Raw genomic sequence first — 18,713 nt, 5'->3', positions numbered from 1 at the left:
TGGAAACCCAGACTTATATGTTAAACCTTTTAGCTTTAAAGTTCGGGCAACTGATGGAAACTTATGCAGAAAACTCTGATTATTTAGTGACTCACCACATACCCATAGTATTGGATATGATCTTGTGCTTTAGTTCTTGCTCTGTAATTGTTTCCTATGTATATTTACTCTCCCTAATAAAATAATAGACACTTGAAAAAAAAACAAACAAAAACTGTGGCAACTGATTAAAAATTTTCAACCAAAGCAACAGGCCAAACGAACCTCCATGGGCCATGATCACATATAGCTACAACTCCGCCAGGAAGCTTGCTCTGCTAGCAACACCTGTCTCTTCAGTTTGCTGCCATAATAAAACCTAGAGTTTTTCACATCTCAGCTCTGCTCCCAAGTGAGGTCTCTCGAATGCCCATTTCCTGTTCTGTAGCCCAATATTCCAGGTTCGGGCTTCCATCCCACTCCCTCTCCCTTCTACGGTCAATCCTCTCCTTGCTCCCCGTGGGTGAGCACCAGCCCCATCTTCCTGTGAATACCTGGCAGGGAGTGTGGGCTTGGAACCAAGGAGGCACTTAGCAGCATTTTGTAAAGAGAACTGCTGAATTTCACAGGAGAGAAAACCAAAACGTGGGGAAACCGAGTCACGCCTAATACATGATACAACCGAGATTTAAAAATCTCAAGTCTTAAAATGACAAAACAGCTTCTAAAAAGTACAGAGATCATCCTCAGACCAGCTCTTGCTGTAAATCTAAAGAAAGCCAAGTAAATGCTGTTTTTCTGTAAATGACAAGAGTATTTACATGCTACCAAAAAGTAACTCCTAATTTTTATTTAAAAACTTATTATTACAAAGGTAAAGCACAAATTCAGTTTCCTTAGCTATATACTGGGCCTAAGAGTATCATGTTATTACTGCCATCAAAAGAAAAAAAAGGCTAGAAAGTCACCTAAGTTAATATGAAAAGCAGAGGTGCAAAACACAAAGACATTCAAATACTTATAGTGCTTTTAGAAGAAGTAAATATCTGAGTTAAATAGAAATGATCTCAAGAATCCTTTCTAACCTAGATCAAGCCCTTTCCCCCCCCGAAAGGGCTTGATCTAGGTTAGAAAGGATTCTTGAGATCATTTCTATTTAACTCAGATATTTACTTCTTCTAAAAGCACTATAAGTATTTGAATGTCTTTGTGTTTTGCACCTCTGCTTTTCATATTAACTTAGGTGACTTTCAGATACATAAAAATTGACCAAAAACCTTTAAAGACAAGAAATTTTGTTTTGTAAGAGTAAGAGCTATCGATGAATAAAGGAGGGTTTTGTTGTTGTTTGTTTGTTTCAATTATTAGATCCTTAAGTAGGCCAAAGCAGAAATACCAAAGGCTAGTGACTGCATTTCTATATTATTCCACAAGATGGCACCATGTAACTGACTAACATCAATGGTGATGGGGGGGGGGGGGTGTCTTCACTGTAAATAGAACAATAGAAACCCTTTCGTTTCACGTTAAGGTTTCAAGTTAGAGCTTTGGTTAACTCTCTTCCCAAATGTGTTTCATGCAAATCTCATGATTTTAAACCCAGATTTTAATGTATTCTTACAGCAGTCTGTAAATATTTCTTTTTTCTTTTTTTAATATTTTCGTTTTCTCCACGTTCTTCTTATGATCCAATGAAGAACCTTTAAGTACTTACTGAAGTCCAGGAGTGCCCCAGGCACAACACAAACATGGACCTCCCTGTCTTTGTGGGTTAGTTCTTTTTCCCCATTTCACAGATGAGAACATTCAAGAACAAAGACCGGAGTCCACACAAGGGATTCTTGGCTCACTAGACATTCCGCATTCCCTGGGCAGCTGGCGTCTCCAGGAAGTGCTTTGCTGTGTATGTGTGGGTGGGTGTGTGCTGAGACATTCTGGTCTTATCTTCCTTTGTTACCAATTAACAGCTCACTCCTTGAATCCCCAACACCTGAGCAACAGTCCGGACCAGCATTACCCGGGGCAGGAGTACTTACCGCCACGGATGCGTCTCACTTACACGTCCTGCTAGGACCTAAGACTGTGTAGAAAGCCACACAACAAACACACGCAGACCTCTTTGCTGTGTGTGATACTAAAAACAATACCGAAATCTGTGCAAACACATAGCTTCAAGGTTTTCTTACATCATTTGTGCTTCTGTCTTGCTTGTCATATTTTTCTCGGTCGTAAGCCATTTTCTTCAGCAATTTCTTCACTGTTTTCTTATCTTTCTTAAGATTTTCGGTGTTTTGCTTCCTCACTTGGTTGACAAGAAACTTGGGAATCTGTGGAGAAATACAACTAAGTTTGGGGAGGTAAGAAAAGCTGCAGCATTTTAATCTATGGAAATAATTATATACTCAGTAAGGGCTTCGCCTCTTGGATGGAACTATGCCATTTTGCATGCCCTCTGCATTAAATCGGTGAAACAAAATGCACTGTATTATTCATTCACTATGTGCACAGGGAGTCTTATCTGCAGGACGCAACTCACCATCTACTGTGCAAAGTTCAGCTAACCTGCAGTCCCCGTCTAATGGCCATCCAGCTCTCCCAGAAAGAGAGAAAGAAAAACTCACAAATACGTGAGAGCTGACAGGTATCTAGCAATAATCCCAGAACAACCGGTACTCAAAATATTTTAGAAGTGACCAAATTGAAAGAATAAAATAATGCTGGCATTTTAAAAGTTAAGATTTAACACATGGATATTACATTTTTTAAAATCACATTTGAAATCGCCTACATTGGTTGGTTACCTTTTTATGGAGAAGATAACAATTAATAAAAAAGACTTCAGATATCATCACTCATTAACAAAGCTTAAAAATATATACTTACTGTCCACAGAATATTTTGATACCTAATCATTAAGTGCATGGTATTAGCTGTCCCAGCTGCCATTGCAAATTCTCGCTGTTCGCTGGACTTCAGACCGAATGCATGACACATGAAGAGGTTGGGGGCCATGACCATGGCCACATTCATGACGGTCATCTTATTTTCCTCTTTATTGTCTATTACTCTTTGGAGAAATTCAAGCAGGGCCTGAAACAGAAATGACTCTTGGAGATTTGTGCTGTATGTGAAGATGAGAGATTAGAGCACTGTAGCACATGGGATTTTTATTTAGTTTAAAAAAAATTTTTATTTAGTTTTTATTTAATTTTTATTTAGGATTTTTATTTAGTTTAAGAAAAAAATTATGCTGAGCATAATTTATGCTCAGATTGATGCCAGCCACTTCCCACCTCTATTGAAAAAAAGTTATGCCCAGCCAGTGCGGTTCAGTGGTTGAGTGTCAACAGTTCAATTCTTGGTCAGAGCACATGCCCAGGTTGTGGGCTTAATCCTCAATGTGAGTGTGCACAAGGAAGCCAATCAATGATTCTTTCTCATCATTGATGTTTCTATCTCTCTCTCCCTCTCCCTTCCTCTGAAATCAATAAGATATCTATTTTTTAATAATATATATAAGTTATGCATAACTACAGCTCACTAGCCACATCCAGCAGCCTGGCATGACAGCTTCTTCATTTGGTAAATGTGCTCGGAGGTGAGGCCTGTGTCTGCTCAGGACTCTGGGACTAGGACGAGGGCAGAAAGGTTCAGACACAGGTGGTGGGGACAGGAATGGAGATGTGTCAGGCCAACAGCCTGCCAGAACCAGGGAGCACTGGGAAGCAGTTTAAAATATGGTACCAACAGTCAGTTGCTTCAGGAAGTGTGTTCTTTTAACTCCAGGGATTAAAAAACAAAACGATCCCCTTAAAAAGACTCATTTAACCTTAGTTTCATTTGCTCTAAGGCCGTGGTCGGCAAACTGCGGCTCAGGAGCCACATGCAGCTCTTTGGCCCCTTGAGTGTGGCTCTTCCACAAAATACCTCAGCCTGGACGAGTCTATTTTGAAGAAGTGGCGTTAGAAGAAGTTTAAGTTTTAAAAATGTGGTTCTCAAAAGAAATTTCAATCGTTGTACTGTTGGTATTTGGCTCTGTTGACTAATGAGTTTGCCTACCACTGCTCTAAGGTCTTCAATAGCTGCCATGAAATCTAAAACAAATGGGGGTGATGATGGGGAGTACAAGGAAATGAAGAGAGACAAAGAAAAGAGGGTCTTGAAAAACACATGAATGAATGAATGAATGAATGAATGAATGAATGAATTGGACCTTTTCACCAGAACAGGCTAATTTATGCTCAGATTGATGCCAGCCACTTCCCACCTCTATTGCCAACACTCAGGGGTCCTCTGAGCCGTCCTGCCCCCAAGTCACAGGCAGATGACCCTCCTCCTGAAAGGGCCTGGAGCTCTAAATTCTTCCTTTGCCTTCTTGCTTGATTGATGTTGCTTCAGAACAGTAACAATCATAGGTATTCAGTGTTCTCTATGGGTGAGGTTGCTTTGAGTACATCAGGGAGCTCATCTCACCTAGTCCTTGCTGGAGATCGATGCTGTAATTATCCCCACTTTACAGATGAGAAAACATTGGCTAAGAGAATGTAAGCAACTTCCCAGGGGTCATAGAGCTAGCAAATGGTGGAGAAGCAATTTAATGGCAGGTCTATTTGGCTTTTGTTTCTGATTTCTTAACTACTAAAAGAAATCAAGTTTTTTATTTAGCTTCAAATCCCTACCAGAAAAAGGTCAAATAAACTATACCAAAATGGAAAAGGGGGTGAGTGGGAAGGTATTCATCTCCCACAGCATTTCAGGAGGGAAAAACTCCTAACAGGTTGATCTTGAATCAGATTTAGCTGCTATACAGATCTGAAACCTTTGAAACAAACGAAAGGCATAGCCTCAGTATCTAACAATGAGATTTATATGTTTAATTCCCAGTGGAGTGCTCAGAAAGTTAAATTGTAATCCAAGCATAAGGTTTTATAGAAACAATACCTCCTCAAATGAGGACAAAAGATTAATCAGTGAGGTTTGGGGGGAAAATATTTAATTCTGTTCCATAGAGCAGAATAATTATTCAGGGATCAGTGTATCTCTTTCTTTAGGAGCATAAATTACAAAGATTAGGTAATGAACCATTTTAATTGTGGTGTGCATATGCAATAAGGTTATTCAAAATATTACTGTCAGAATATTAGAATGTGTGTATGTGTAGATTTGAAATTAATAAAATATTAGCTGAGCCTTGCTGAAAGAACTTCATCTTCAGATGTACTTTCTCTTCATCTAAACTCTAAGAACTGCCCTTTAAAAAAAAAGGTAGTTTTTTTTTATTTTATAAGTATTTTATAAGTATTACTGGACCCTTATAAAACAGGTTTAAAACCCAGTTTAACTGCCAGCAGTTACTAAATTCTAGCTACGTGTGATTCTAGCAAAACCTTTTGATGTCTCTACTCATTGGTAAAGTGAGAATACTAATCTTCTAGCCTGCCAGGATGAAGTGAGGGAGTATATGTTAACAAACTTCCTAAAAAAAAAAATTAAGGCTAGATCTACCATATGATCCAGTAATCCTCTTCTAATAATCTACCACCAAAATTTAAAAACACTTATGTGTAAAGATATATGCACCCCTACGCTCACTGCACCATTATTCACAATAAGCCAAGAGACAGGAGGAGCCCACGTGTCCCTGATGGATAGAGATGTGGCACATACACAGAGTGGAATGCTACTCAGCTGCAAATGGGGAGATTTTGCCATTTGCAGAAACATGGATGGATCTTGAGAGTGGGTATTATGCTAATTAGACAGGAAAGAAAAGAACCATATGACTTCACTCAAATGTGGGATATAAAACAAAAAAAGCAACAAATGAACAAACAAAACAAACTCATGGACACAGACAACAGAACGTTGGTTACCAGAGAAGAAGCGGGGGTGAGAAGGAGGAAGAGAGGGTAAAGGGGGTCAAACACATGGTGATGGAAGGAAATTAGAGCACAGTTATTGTATGATAAAGTTGTACACCTGCAATGGATATAATATTACCAGCTAATGTTATCCTAATACACTTAACATTTTTTTTAAACTACAAAAAGGATAAACAAATGCCAATAAATATATTCATATGGATCCCTTATTGGTATCTTAACATCAGTCTTTGTTACTCTTCTAAGTCAAAAAAGGTATGATTACTGATCAAAATGCACAATAATCCAAACTAAAAAAAAAAAAAAAAAAAAAAAAAAAAACAGAAAGGAAGAAAGAAAGAAAGGAAGGAAGGAAGGAAGGAAGGAAGGAAGGAAGGAAGGAAGGAAGGAAGGAAGGAAGGAAGGAAGAAAGAAAGAATATCCTGGTCAAGCAGCTTGTCCAAAGACACCCAGAGCCTTATGCTTAACCAAGAACATGGTGTTTAACCCAGCACCTCCTCTCCCTTAAATATGCTGTAGAAATCGTCTACACAAACACTCACTTCCCTCCAATGGCACTTGAGGGAGTGGTCTGAGGGCTGGAGAAATGGGAGAAGTTTGCATTAAGCTTCCTGAAAGTACTTTCAGACGGAGTTCCCCTGGTCCTTTATGGAACTAAATTTAAATGGCTTATTCTCTTGTACAAATGGTACTTGTTCCACTGTTTCTATGATGAGAAATCTTGTTTGAAACCTTCATCAGATTGGCTAGTTTACACTACTAAAGCTTATGTGAAATGGTAAAATGACTTGTTTGCATTTTCCAATGTTTTTATCCCCAAAACATATTTCCAACCTTACTTATGAAATTGTACTCCCAGTCACTTTGCATATAAAAATTAAAACCGCTCACATTTTTTAAAAACATGCATTCTTAAACAGAATTTTTTAAATGATGGTCCTGATTTTGAAGGCAAACTACAAAAATGAATTGTAGACCAGCCTTGCCAAGTAGTGACCATACTGGAAGAAGTGTTTCCTCCCACAGCTGTTTGGACTCATTGAATGCAGGCGTATTTTAAGTCCATCGTGTGTCGTTCAATTCCCGCCTTCTATTGGTCATTTGAAGGCCCACACACACAGACAGGCAACTCCATGTGAACAAGAAAAAGAAGGATTAAACCCCCATTTGCAGGGAGTTGAAGCCTGTGTTATGGGCACAGCCAGCATCGAAGGCCCACACACACAGACAGGCACCTCCATGTGAACAGAAAAAGAAGGATTAAACCCCCATTTGCAGGGAGTTGAAGCCTGTGTTATGGGCACAGCCAGCAAGCAGAGGACAGACTAGAACCAGTCCACTTCATCCTGAGCCAGCTGTCCCTGCGTCAGCCACCACAGCACACCCCTACCACGCCGCCATGGTCACACAGCGCTTGAATGTAACCCTGTCTAGAGCTGGCCTCTGCCTCCAAAACAAAACCAAACCTGATGCTCTCATGACTCATCTGACAATCATTTAAGCACAGATTTTTTTCTGACTTTGTCATGGGCTTAACTCTTTGGGAGTTCTCGTGTAGCAATGGAGTGTTTTCACTCCAGAATCCTTAAACACTGCTTTAGTCCAGACAAGCTGAGGATTAACATTCATTCATGGGCCTGGAAAAATTACCCCTCACTTAGTGTCAGTTCAAGGAACCTAAATGAGATTCAGGAGAAAACTTCCAAAGATTTGCCAACTGGTTGTTTTGTTTTCTTGACATGAAATTTCTTGTCATGATATTTCATTTTAAATAGAAAGAAAAGTAGGGATGTAGAGGGTAAAAGGGTAGGGGTTCCACCTTTAATTGTATAAAAACAATCTTTTGAAGGCAATGGCAAAACTTAAGATTAATATTCTTTCTAAATTATACTTTTATTTTTATTGATTCTTTTTAAGAGAGAGAAAGGAAGGGAGAGGGGGAGAGAGAGAGAGAAACATTGGTGTGAGAACCCTCTGCCCACTTCACACACACTTAACCCAGAATGAAACCCAAAATCGGGGTATGTGCCCTGACCAGGAATCAACCTTTCAGTGCACGGGACAACATTCAACCAACTGAGCCACACTGGCCATGACTCTAAATTATACTTTTGACGTTTTCTCTTGTTCTTTTATAAAAGTTTACTACCCTATGGACTCTCATCATTAAGGAAAATAAATTAATGTAGAGCAATCTACCAATTATTATAAAAGACTGACAACACTTCTAATAAATGGAATTAAATCATATAATATTAGACCAAAACGTTTTGAAATCATGGTAAACATCAGCAACTCAGGATAAGCCCTCAGGGAAATAACTAGGATTTCTTTGAGTTTCTCTGTCTTTAGGCTAAACGAACATTTTTAAATCATCATTTTAACTTAGTCCAAACTCCAAACAAATGTAACAACTTTAGGCAACAGTGGGTTATATGTGATGACTAATAAGGAAGGAAGAAAGAGAGAAAGAAAGAGTGAGGCTTCCCCAGGTGTCCTTAAAAGCAGGTTTTTTCTTTAAGGGTTCCTACTGATATTTCCATGACAACATCGGATTGTTTTGCCACAAACAGTGGCTCTGAGGGACAGGTAAGGGAAAGGAGTCCAGCTGACCTTCAGTGTGTCACGATTCACATCGGGCAGGAGGAGGACGAGAAGGTTCAAAGCCTGTAGTTGTTGCTTCTTGGTTGGAAGATCTGCAGACAGATTATTAAATAAATGGGAGTCCTTTTCTTTGCTAAACATTATCTGTGCTTTCTTTTTTGTGTTGTATGAAAAAAGTTATTTAGCATAAACATCACTGTGAAATGTAAGACCACAACCTTGGGGAGTGTTTGTGGGAGATCAGGGAACCGCCCCCCTCCCCCATCCCTTACAGAGCTTCTCTCTCAGACGCTCACTCCAACTGCGATCATTGGACAATCGGCCCCACACATTAGTGCTTTGAAACCAATTTCAACGTCTGCATGGAATTGTGCCCCCATAAAAAGACATATGGAGGCCGAAACCGGTTTGGCTCAGTGGATAGAACATCGGCCTGCGGACTGAAGGGTCCCGGGTTCGATTCTGATCAAGGGCATGTACCTTGGTTGCGGGCACATCCCCAATAGGGGGTGTGCAAGAGACAGCTGATCGATGATTCTCTCTCATCGATGTTTCTAACTCTCTATCCCTCTCTCTTCCTCTCTGTGAAAAATCAATAAAATATATTTTTTTAAAAAAGATGGAGGACAGGACAGTGCATGTATGGTGTCAGGGTGAATCTGCAACAGTAAAGTCTGTTTCTTTTGATGATGAGTGAACAGATTATGTGGTAAGAATCCATCAATTCCAACAGGAACATGTAACACAGAGCCTGAGCTCAATAGGTGTTCAATAAACATTTGTGGGATGAATTGGAAAACCAACCAGCAGTGGAAGAGTCTAAGAGGTACATGATGATCATCATTGATAGTTATCACATTTGGTAGCCCGTGTAACATTGGAGTGACAATCATGGGTATTTGGAGTCATCCTGGCATTTGTTTGTCAGGGATAAATGTGGTCCTTTAATCCACATCCAAGGAATGTGTGTAAAAGAGCACAACTGAGCCATTGAAAAAGTATTTTAAGCAGAAGATGATTTCCATCACTTCTGCCCAAGAAATTCTTAAGAAATGTCATGCTATGACCCACTGGAATCATCTCAATATTATTACATGCTTGAAGAATAGCTTGGAATACAACAGAATATTATTCAGTCATTAAAAAGAATGAGATCTTGCCATTTATGACAATGTCGATGGACCTTGAGGGAAGTATTCTAAGTGAAATAAGTAGACAGAAAAACAAATAACATGATCTTTGCTTATATGTAAACTCTATTCAAAATAAAAAGCCAAGCTCATAGGTACAGAAAACAGATTGGTGATGTTTTGATTGGGTGGGAGCAAATGAGTGAAGGGGACCCAAAAGTACAAACTTCCAGTTATAACAGAAATAAGTCAGGGGATGTAATATACAGCACATGTCATAGTGACTACACTTAATAATACTGTGTTGCATATGTGGCATATGTTAAAGATTCTAAGAGAATAGATCTAAAATTTCTCCATCACAAGAAAAAAATATCCGTAACTATGCATGGTGACATATATTAATTAAACTTATTGTGGTGATCATTTCACAATCATACCCTATATACCTGAAACTAATATGATATTATATATCAATTATACCTCAAATATAATTAAAAAAAAAAAAAAAAAGCTTGGAATAGTTCTGGTTGACATTGTAGCTCACCATAATTGTTAATTATGGTTCCCTTTCTACCCTCAAATGTGAACACATCTGAAACCAGTTTGGCTCAGTGGATAGAGCATAGGCCTGCTGACTGAAGGGTCCCAGGTTCAATTCCGGTCAAGGGCATGTACCTTGGTTGAGGGCACATCCCCAGTAGGGAGTGTGCAGGAGGCAGCTGATCAATATTTCTCTCTCGTCGATGTTTCTAACTCTCTATCCCTCTCTTTCTCTCTGTAAAAAAATCAATAAAATATATTTTTTTAAATGTGAACACATTTGGAAGTGAAACAGCCGGTCACCAGGACGTTGCATTTTCCCTTTATTGTTAGCCTCTCGGGACTACAGGGATAATGATCCCAGCATATAGATCTCATAATAAGATCTCTGTGCTCACTAGAAAGGCATGGAGAACTATCTGAGACGTCAATTTGGAGCTTGCCCAAACCTGCAAACTGGCAAGACAGACGTAAGGAGCCCGCTGCCCTCCACCAATGCGGCCGTCACATGACTTGTTCCCCATGTCTGCCTGGCAATTTCAAACACTTGACTTCTCAGAAAATAATCACAGACTCTGCCAGATCCCCTCGCGCTCTTGTGCTATAACTGTTAATCCACAGCTTCTCCAATATAAGTGTTGTTTTTAACACTTGGCAAGAAAAAAATGTATCAGAGATCTTGCGTGACTCATTCTATTCTAAGAGAAATGCAATGTTTCCAGGTTTGAACAGGAAAATATATTGTATTGCTTAAAGGGCATGCAATCCGTCTGTTACCCAAAGAGAACATTCTGTTTTCTGTTTGCCCAGAGACGTGTAGTTAGAGAGGAAAACGACCGTGTGGCATTGGAGCGCCCGCTGACACCAGTGAGTCACCAGGTCTACCCAAGCATATCTGGTCCCGCTTGTCACGAAAGCGATGAACAGGGTGGCAGCACCCAAGACTGCCCCCCCCCCCAAGTCCACCCCCGAGGGGGCCAGCACTTACTCTGCACGGCCTGGAAGGCTTTGAGGTACTCGCCACTGAGCAGCGGCTGGGGCAGCTCGCGGATGAACAGCTTCAGCAGGCTGGCTGCATCGTGCTGCTTGACACTTTCCCAGTTAAAAGTCCCTTCGTAAAACTTTGCTTCCAGTTCTTGGCAAAGACTCTGAAAGGCAGGAGGAAAGAAAAAACAAAACAAAACAAAACAAAACTACCAGTAAGTGCGGTCCTCTTTTCCTGCAGAGTGTGTGATGCATTTCCCACTTTACAAGCGATTCTGCTCCTTGGAAAAGACTTGTGAAAAGTACCCACGTGTCCAACACTTGTCCGTCACTCAGAAAGCACCCCGCCCCTCCCTGCAGGATGCTTTTCCAAAGGAAAATCATAGCCAAGCCAAGAGGTTCAGAAACTTGACACGTTTTCCTGGACACGCTTCAGACCTCCGGCAGTAAAGGTTTAATGAAAAGATTTGTTAAAATGGTCTTTACATTGGGGGGGCTTTATTTAGATATTATAATTCTTCATTAAATTAACAAAAGAAAATCATTCATTGTTTAAAAATACAGTCTGTATTTCAAATGATTTAGCAGTTCATTCCATAACAAAATGGCAATCCATCTCTGAGCCTAGAGCAGAAGGCTGCCCTGATCAGTCACCTCAGGGAAATAGAAAGCCAAGTTCTGCGGCTAATGAGGCATGGAAATACATCAATACACCTGCCCTCGAGGCAGGGGCCTTACGTGGCACAGCCACCCGCTGCCAGCTGCAGAAAACGGTCTGATCTGTGTGGAACGAGCACTGCCTCGTTCATTTACCTCAAGGACCCTACAAAGGTTGCTGAAGTATCGGTAATAAATCAACTTAGTTTCACAATTACTATTTTCTACATGCCTTTCCACTGCGGCGTACATCCTATTATGTTAGAAATCTCTCCAAGTCCCTGCCACTTTCTCCTATTATTTGAAATGGTTCTCCCAAATTAACGGTCTTTGTTCTTCGTACAAGGTGAATTTATTACACTTGCTCTTCCCAATTCCACTCTCGTCTCTACCCTAATTATTTCTGTAATTGGTGAAATTACATAAAGGTAAACCTAGAAATGGGGGGATGGCGGAAAGAGAGGTGAGGGAAGAGAGAGGATGAAAGAAGGGAGGAAGAAGGAGGAGGGGGGGGAGAGGGAAAGAGAGAAGAATAGGAGAAATGTTGTGGGGCAGGGGAAAAAAGATAATCAATAATTTTGCATATTATCTTTATTTATAATGGACCAGCTGCTGCCTAGTTTGTAGGTGACAACAGGCTGGGTTGCAGGGTAGAACCCGCTGAATCCACTTAATTGACCTTAGGAACGACATTTATTTGGATGCATTCTCTGCCAGCAATCCAGTCAAAATATCAAATACACATCCCATTGGGTGCCACAGTGAACGTGTTCATGACTTGTGAGCTGGCCATCTCATGCTGCTCATGAATGCTATGGACAGTGAGCTGAGAAGCAGTACTCTTGCCAATATGGGTCCTAGGAAGTCCCAGTACCTGCTTTTGAGTCTTTCTCTGTCTGAGATTGTGCTTCTCCACAGAACAGATCTCAGAGTCTCACACAGCACAGCCGTGATTGACTGGTGGTGAAATTGCCGTAGGTGTTCACAAATGAACTGAGACAATGGCAACTTATCACACTCACAAGGGCCCCAGGACAGTCCCGGGACGTCTGTTCACCAAACACCAGACCCCAGGGACACAGGCTGAATGAAATTTGTGAGCAGGGAATATCAGGTGACTGGAATCTGATCAAAATGAGATCCCAATGCAGTAAGAGCCAAGTAGGCTGAAACTGGCCTCCTAACTTGAGGCGGTTTATCAAAGTGAGAGGTGATGGGAATGCGGAAGGTATGAATCTCAAACCCACTCCTGGCAGCACCACTGCCAGTCACAGGGGAAGAGGGTGTGTACCCGCCGGGGTCCCTTCTTTCTGCTCCAGCTCTAAAGGTTCCCTCTGGGTGGGTCTTAAGGAAAGGAGCAGAGAAAATCTCTTCCCTCTACCCCAAGTTCTTTGGGATTTGCAAAGTCAGGAAGACAATACATTGGATGTGGGCAGTTTAGAGCTACAGCTGAGTTTGGAGGAGGCAAAGGAAGTTGTTAATGACTGCTAACCCAAACTTTCCTAGATGCATTTCCCAGACGGAGCTACAATGAGGCCCCATACAGTGCAAATCCCCTGAGAGGCCTATGAATCATGCATGGCCCGTAGGGTAGTTACACCTTGGCCATGCACTCATTGGATGCCTTAATCCCCAGATCAGGAGCTGGGTAACAGACAAAGGGGAGGATACACGGCATCCTAGGAGAGTGGGAAGGAAATATCATCTTGAGAAAAAAAGCAAGGGATGGATCAAGAGAGGCTCCAACTGGGACCTCTGGAATAACCTTTTTCACAAGCCAGACTCTGGCTACCCAGAGGCCAGGGAGACAGGGAACTGTGAAAGTCAGGAAAGTGACAAGTCAGAGTCTCATTTCGGCATCTCACTGAGACTCATCATGTCAAGTCTCCTCTTCTGCTCACCTGGTGGAGTTTGTCATCCTGCCTTCTTCAAAAACAAACAAACAAATTCCACTGCTCTGGACATGCTGACTAAATCTGTCACCAGCCCCCTATTAACATTTTGACTCATGGTGTTCCCTTTTCAGAAGGATGAAACTACTCATCGTTTGCCTGTTGACTTTTGTTCCTATGTTATGTTTGCACAGTAGAGAGATTGTTTGCCGCTTTGTTGATTACGGTATTATTATTACATGTAACATGGTGATTTTTGAAAAGAAGGAAAAAAAGAATCAAAACTTACACAGAAGTCAGAGGAGACTACAGGAGAACTAAATATAAACTGGATGTCAAGAGGTGTTATTGCTATTGAGTCTACTTTGCTAACAACAGGGAGAAGGGTTGGGAGGGCGAGTTAACTTTTAAACTGTAAAAGTATAACGAAACAATAAAGTCTGACATTGAGAGAACCGAGAGAGTACCTTGATTCGAATGGCAGCTCCAGGAATTCTTAAGAGGCCTTCGGTTTCCAAACCTCCCTCTTCGATTCGGGAAATCAGCTGTGTGTAAACAGAAGGACATTCTGACTTTGGTATTCAGAACAGGTACAACTCCAGATTTAACATCTGTTTCACATACGAATAAATGAAACTGATTACAAGGACACGGAAACAGGATTCTGTGAAGTTCTGAAGGAAACTGCACTACCACTACGCTTTAACCAGTGAGTCCCAAAACTTGCATTAGAATTTAGAATTTAGAAAAAGTTGGGTCTCATACTCCTTTGTAACAGAAGTATATCATTTCACGCAACAGCTGTGGGACTCCAAACAAACAGAAACTGAAATTTTTCATTGTTTACAGGCAACTAAAACCATCCATTTCTTCTGCTTTTCCCGAAACATACTTTCCACAATCAAATAAATCTTAGGAAATTCTAGTATTTGCACATTTACATCTCTTTTTTAGCTTGTTCCAAGAAAGAATTATTTATGGTATGGAGGCAAAAAAACAAACTGTTTGCAAATATTCATTTTTAAGCCTATAAGCTTTTCATGGCAACGGTAAATAAAAATTAGTAAAAAAGAAAAAAGAGAGAGAGAAGAAAATAGGGCTTCTAAATCATACTTCATACTCTATTATTAATGAATGTAGATCTCTCTACTTCTAGAACCCCATTAAATTAACAAAGGTTTTGTTTTTTAATGTCTATGTTTGCCTTCTTGCCCACTACAAAAAGGCAGACAGACATTGCAATGACATACGTTGGAAGGTATAAAAGGTAGGCAGGCAGAGGGATCGTTCAATTGGAATATGCATTCCCTGGGCAGTATATGGAGGCTTTATAGGGGGACACTGCTATTTTAAAGAAACCAATTTCCTTGTCCCTCAGTTTCAATATAAGACATTTACTAGCCCCGAATGGGTTTTCCTTGCTACCACTCATGCTCCCTGCACAATAGCTTCCCCTCCTTTATAAAAAGCAGGCAGACTCTTCAGTCATCCCTAATCCTGCTGCAGCACTCTCTGCAGACCCTAAAGCAAAAGATCTCCCTGCGTGCCAAAAGAATGTAGAATTGTCATTTTTCCCCCCCTCATGGAAACCTCCTTTAATGATTAACCAAGGCTCTAGAAACTACGTACAGCTTACTGTTTCCCCCTGGGTTGTAAGAGTGTCTTAGGAACAAAGCATAGCATCATAAATGAGTCTTTTGACCTTTGTCTAGATGTTCTAAAATGAGATATCCTCTCTAGCGTGTGGACACTGGACAAGATGGCATTTTTTCTTTAATGACCTTATCTCTTCTATCCCAGGATTATGGCCAAAGAATGAACTGATCTTGAGGGAGTTAGGTAAGAATAAAACAAAAAATAGCCTCAACATTCTCCAAAAGATTTATTATAGTTGACGAGAGAAGCATCTTTAGGCAATCAGTCAATGCAGTACATAATTTTTTGAAATTCAACTGCAATATTTTCCAAGCCGTGCTTTTCCAATTACACTGGATAAAAACCCACATCAAAATAATTAACATAATTATTTTACATTAGACAGGCATTATTCAATAAAGTGTTTAAAACCAAATTTACCAAATAATATCATGTAATAGTTATTCAATGTACAAGCAATATGTGCTTTATTTACTCTTATACAATGTTTAAAATGTTCTAGTAACAAAAGATGAAATTATATCCTAGCAGCTATAGCAAATTAGTTTTTACCAACATAGGCCTTTGCTCTCATTAAATACAAAGGAAAAAATTGATCGTGATTTCTAAATAACTGACTGAGAGTAATCTTTGAATTTTTTATATTTTAGTCTTTTTTTATTATTATCTAAAACTGAATACTAGCACTAGATTGGGGTATATGTACAGATTGAACGAATGTCATGTTTTCTCATATTTTTCACTAAGAAAATAACATATTTTAGCTCCCACATTATATTGCATTATTAAAACATACTAATAATTTACAGCTTTCCTTTCATTTCCAACTTAATACAGACATGAAAAATAACTATATTGATCTAAATATTTTCATCCTGCTGTTTTTAGTAATTTATCTTTCAGGACTTAGTCTGTAATTTACCAGCAATTTTAATGGCATTTCCGAAAATACATTCTATATACTTAAATGAATTAAAAAATCAATTGACAAAGAGTATATTTGATTTGGCTGATTGGTTTGACAGTAAGAAAAGAATTTGCTCATTAGGTATAATTTTTCAATAGAAAAAAATTAAGAATATTTTTATTTCCCCAAATCTTTCTGAAAATATGGTTTAAACAAATGTGCCTCTGAGGAAAAACAAGAAATAAAGCTCACAGATAAGTCTTACTAAAGCCCTTTTTGGGAATATTTCTCAATAGTTGAGAAAATATAATCCTCTAAAGACTACTAACAAATCTCTTTTGCAAATCAGTGGTTTCTAACTCTTTCTTTTCCACAAAATTGAGGTAATACCTAATTATTCAGTTTTTCGCTGATAAATAAAAAAACTATTTTTATGATAAAACACTGTGATTTTTTGGTTTATAATTCAGAGAGGATGCAAACAGATAAGTATTTATTTAAGAATAAGCTCTTTATATGTCCCCCTTTTTAATGAATCAAAATACTTTAGGGCTATTATCCAATAGCCCTAAATATTATTCAAACTAAGGGGCAGCCAGGGTCTCCAGAAGAAACCACAAATGTAAACTAACTACATGAGAAAACAATTTCAAGAAAAAATGACAAGGGATTGGATGCAATCCTGACCCTAGTCAGGAGGTTCACCAAACTTTCGTGGAGACCGAATCTTCCCCTTCCCCAGTATGGGGTGAATTTGGTGTGTTAACTCAGGTACTATGCCCAGTTATTTGGTCAAGTATGTAGACTCTGAATAAAGAAAATTACTCTCAGCCGAAACCAGTTTGGCTCAGTAGATAGAGCATCAATCTGCGGACTGAAAGATCCTAGGTTCGATTCCGGTCAAGGGCATGTACATTGGTTGAGTGCACATCCCCGGTAGGAGGCATGCAGGAGACAGCTGGTCGATGTTTCTCTCTCATCCATGTTTCTACTTCTCTATCCCTCTCCCTTCCTCTCTGTAAAGAATCAATAAAACATATTTTTTTAAAACGAAAGAAAATTACTTTCCATACTGTGGATGGGCCTTGTAAGAGCAAAGAATGAGGTTCTCAAAGCAAAGACTGCAACCCAGAAACCCGGCCTTAGTTTTCAACTGGCAGACTTTAGACTCTAGACTGCAATATTAACTCTTGCCCAAGTTTCCAGTCTGCTGGCCTGCTCTACATACTTCAGACTTGCCAGCCCACACACTCTCATAAGCCAGTTCTTTAAAATAAGTCTCTTTCTCTGGAGAATACAATTGGTAGAAAGGATGGTACTGAGATCCCTGCTTTGTACAATCATCTGTGTAGAGGAACTGACACCTTTTATTGACATTAAAAGAATTTGAATAGAGGACTTACATTTGTGAACAGCTCTCTGTTATTCACAGGCAGTGTTGATAACTATTTAAACAGATACAGGTTCTACTGGCAGTGACTAACAAAGGCTGTTGAGTAGGATTAACTGTACAGAGGAAAAACATTGAGAAACAGGTTTGGATACAATGGAGAACATGAAGAATAAAGGAGTCTGAGGTTAGCAGGTAAGATGGGCAAAAGTAAACAACTGGCTTGGAATAGCAGAAGAATAAGTGCCAAGTAGGTTGAGCTTTAGTATTGATGATTTTATCGAGTCAATCAATTGTGAAAGTTTCCCTTGCCATTCTTTCCAGAAACTGTGATATGCCTGGTGTGTTGCTAAGGATCTAGAGCTTGGGTTGTCCATAACTGATCTGACCTGCCTTCTCCATTGTGCATTCCCTGGCTTTTACCATATGTAATCTGTGTTTCTGAACAATGATGGCTCAGAGATTAGACTGAAATTCTTGCATTGCCATAGATAATCCCCTTAGGGATAACTGAGAGTTGACTAGACAAGTGACTTGACAGTTTAACAATCATTTTCTAATTCTACTTTATGGTTTCTTGGCCTAGTTTGGAAGTAGTCACTGGTAAATTAAATTGGACATCCTCACTGTAAATAAGAATGCCTGGAATGAAATATTCATGAAGATTCAGTTCCCTAGAAATTTATAAGCAGTTTCCATTTCTATGTATTATAGAATCGAAATCTCAATTACATAAAGCCAGCTAATATAAGACGGGAAATTGATGCCAGGTAATCACAGTTACAATAGTAACACAAAATGCATCACCATGAAATAAAAATTATGAGCCCTTGAAACAAATTTGCTTCCTGAATAGAAAATCAAAGTACAACATAAAAGAGCAGATCAATTGGAAAACTATATTATAATAGTATGAATGCAAAAATAAAAATGAAAACACTATTAGTTCAAGTATGATTTTTCAATGCTGACTCATTCAGGCCTACTTACTTTTTGAAATATCAAAGGTATTCGAGTTCCTGGGACTTTCCTCTGATCTTGTTCTAACAATACTGTCAATGGAACACAAAAAAGGCCAGAATCTGCAAT

General features: G+C 39.5%; 1 protein-coding gene across 1 annotated transcript in view; it reads right to left on the bottom strand.

Moving 5' to 3' along the window:
- ARHGAP18 (Rho GTPase activating protein 18) overlaps positions 1 to 18,713 on the bottom strand; it is a 125,132-nt gene that overhangs the window by 13,092 nt on the left and 93,327 nt on the right. The window contains exons 7-12 of the mRNA XM_084889638.1: positions 18,615 to 18,706; positions 14,139 to 14,216; positions 11,127 to 11,286; positions 8,475 to 8,557; positions 2,863 to 3,069; positions 2,166 to 2,306 (exon numbers count right to left, since the gene is read on the bottom strand). Of these exons, the coding sequence (XP_084745764.1) occupies positions 2,166 to 2,306; positions 2,863 to 3,069; positions 8,475 to 8,557; positions 11,127 to 11,286; positions 14,139 to 14,216; positions 18,615 to 18,706 (761 nt within the window). The remainder of the gene's footprint in view (positions 1 to 2,165; positions 2,307 to 2,862; positions 3,070 to 8,474; positions 8,558 to 11,126; positions 11,287 to 14,138; positions 14,217 to 18,614; positions 18,707 to 18,713) is intronic.

This window comes from Pipistrellus hanaki (assembly GCF_964339955.1).
Source record: "Pipistrellus hanaki genome assembly, chromosome: 7".
Taxonomy (NCBI): domain Eukaryota; kingdom Metazoa; phylum Chordata; class Mammalia; order Chiroptera; family Vespertilionidae; genus Pipistrellus; species Pipistrellus hanaki.
This window is presented reverse-complemented; position numbering and strand designations above follow the sequence as displayed.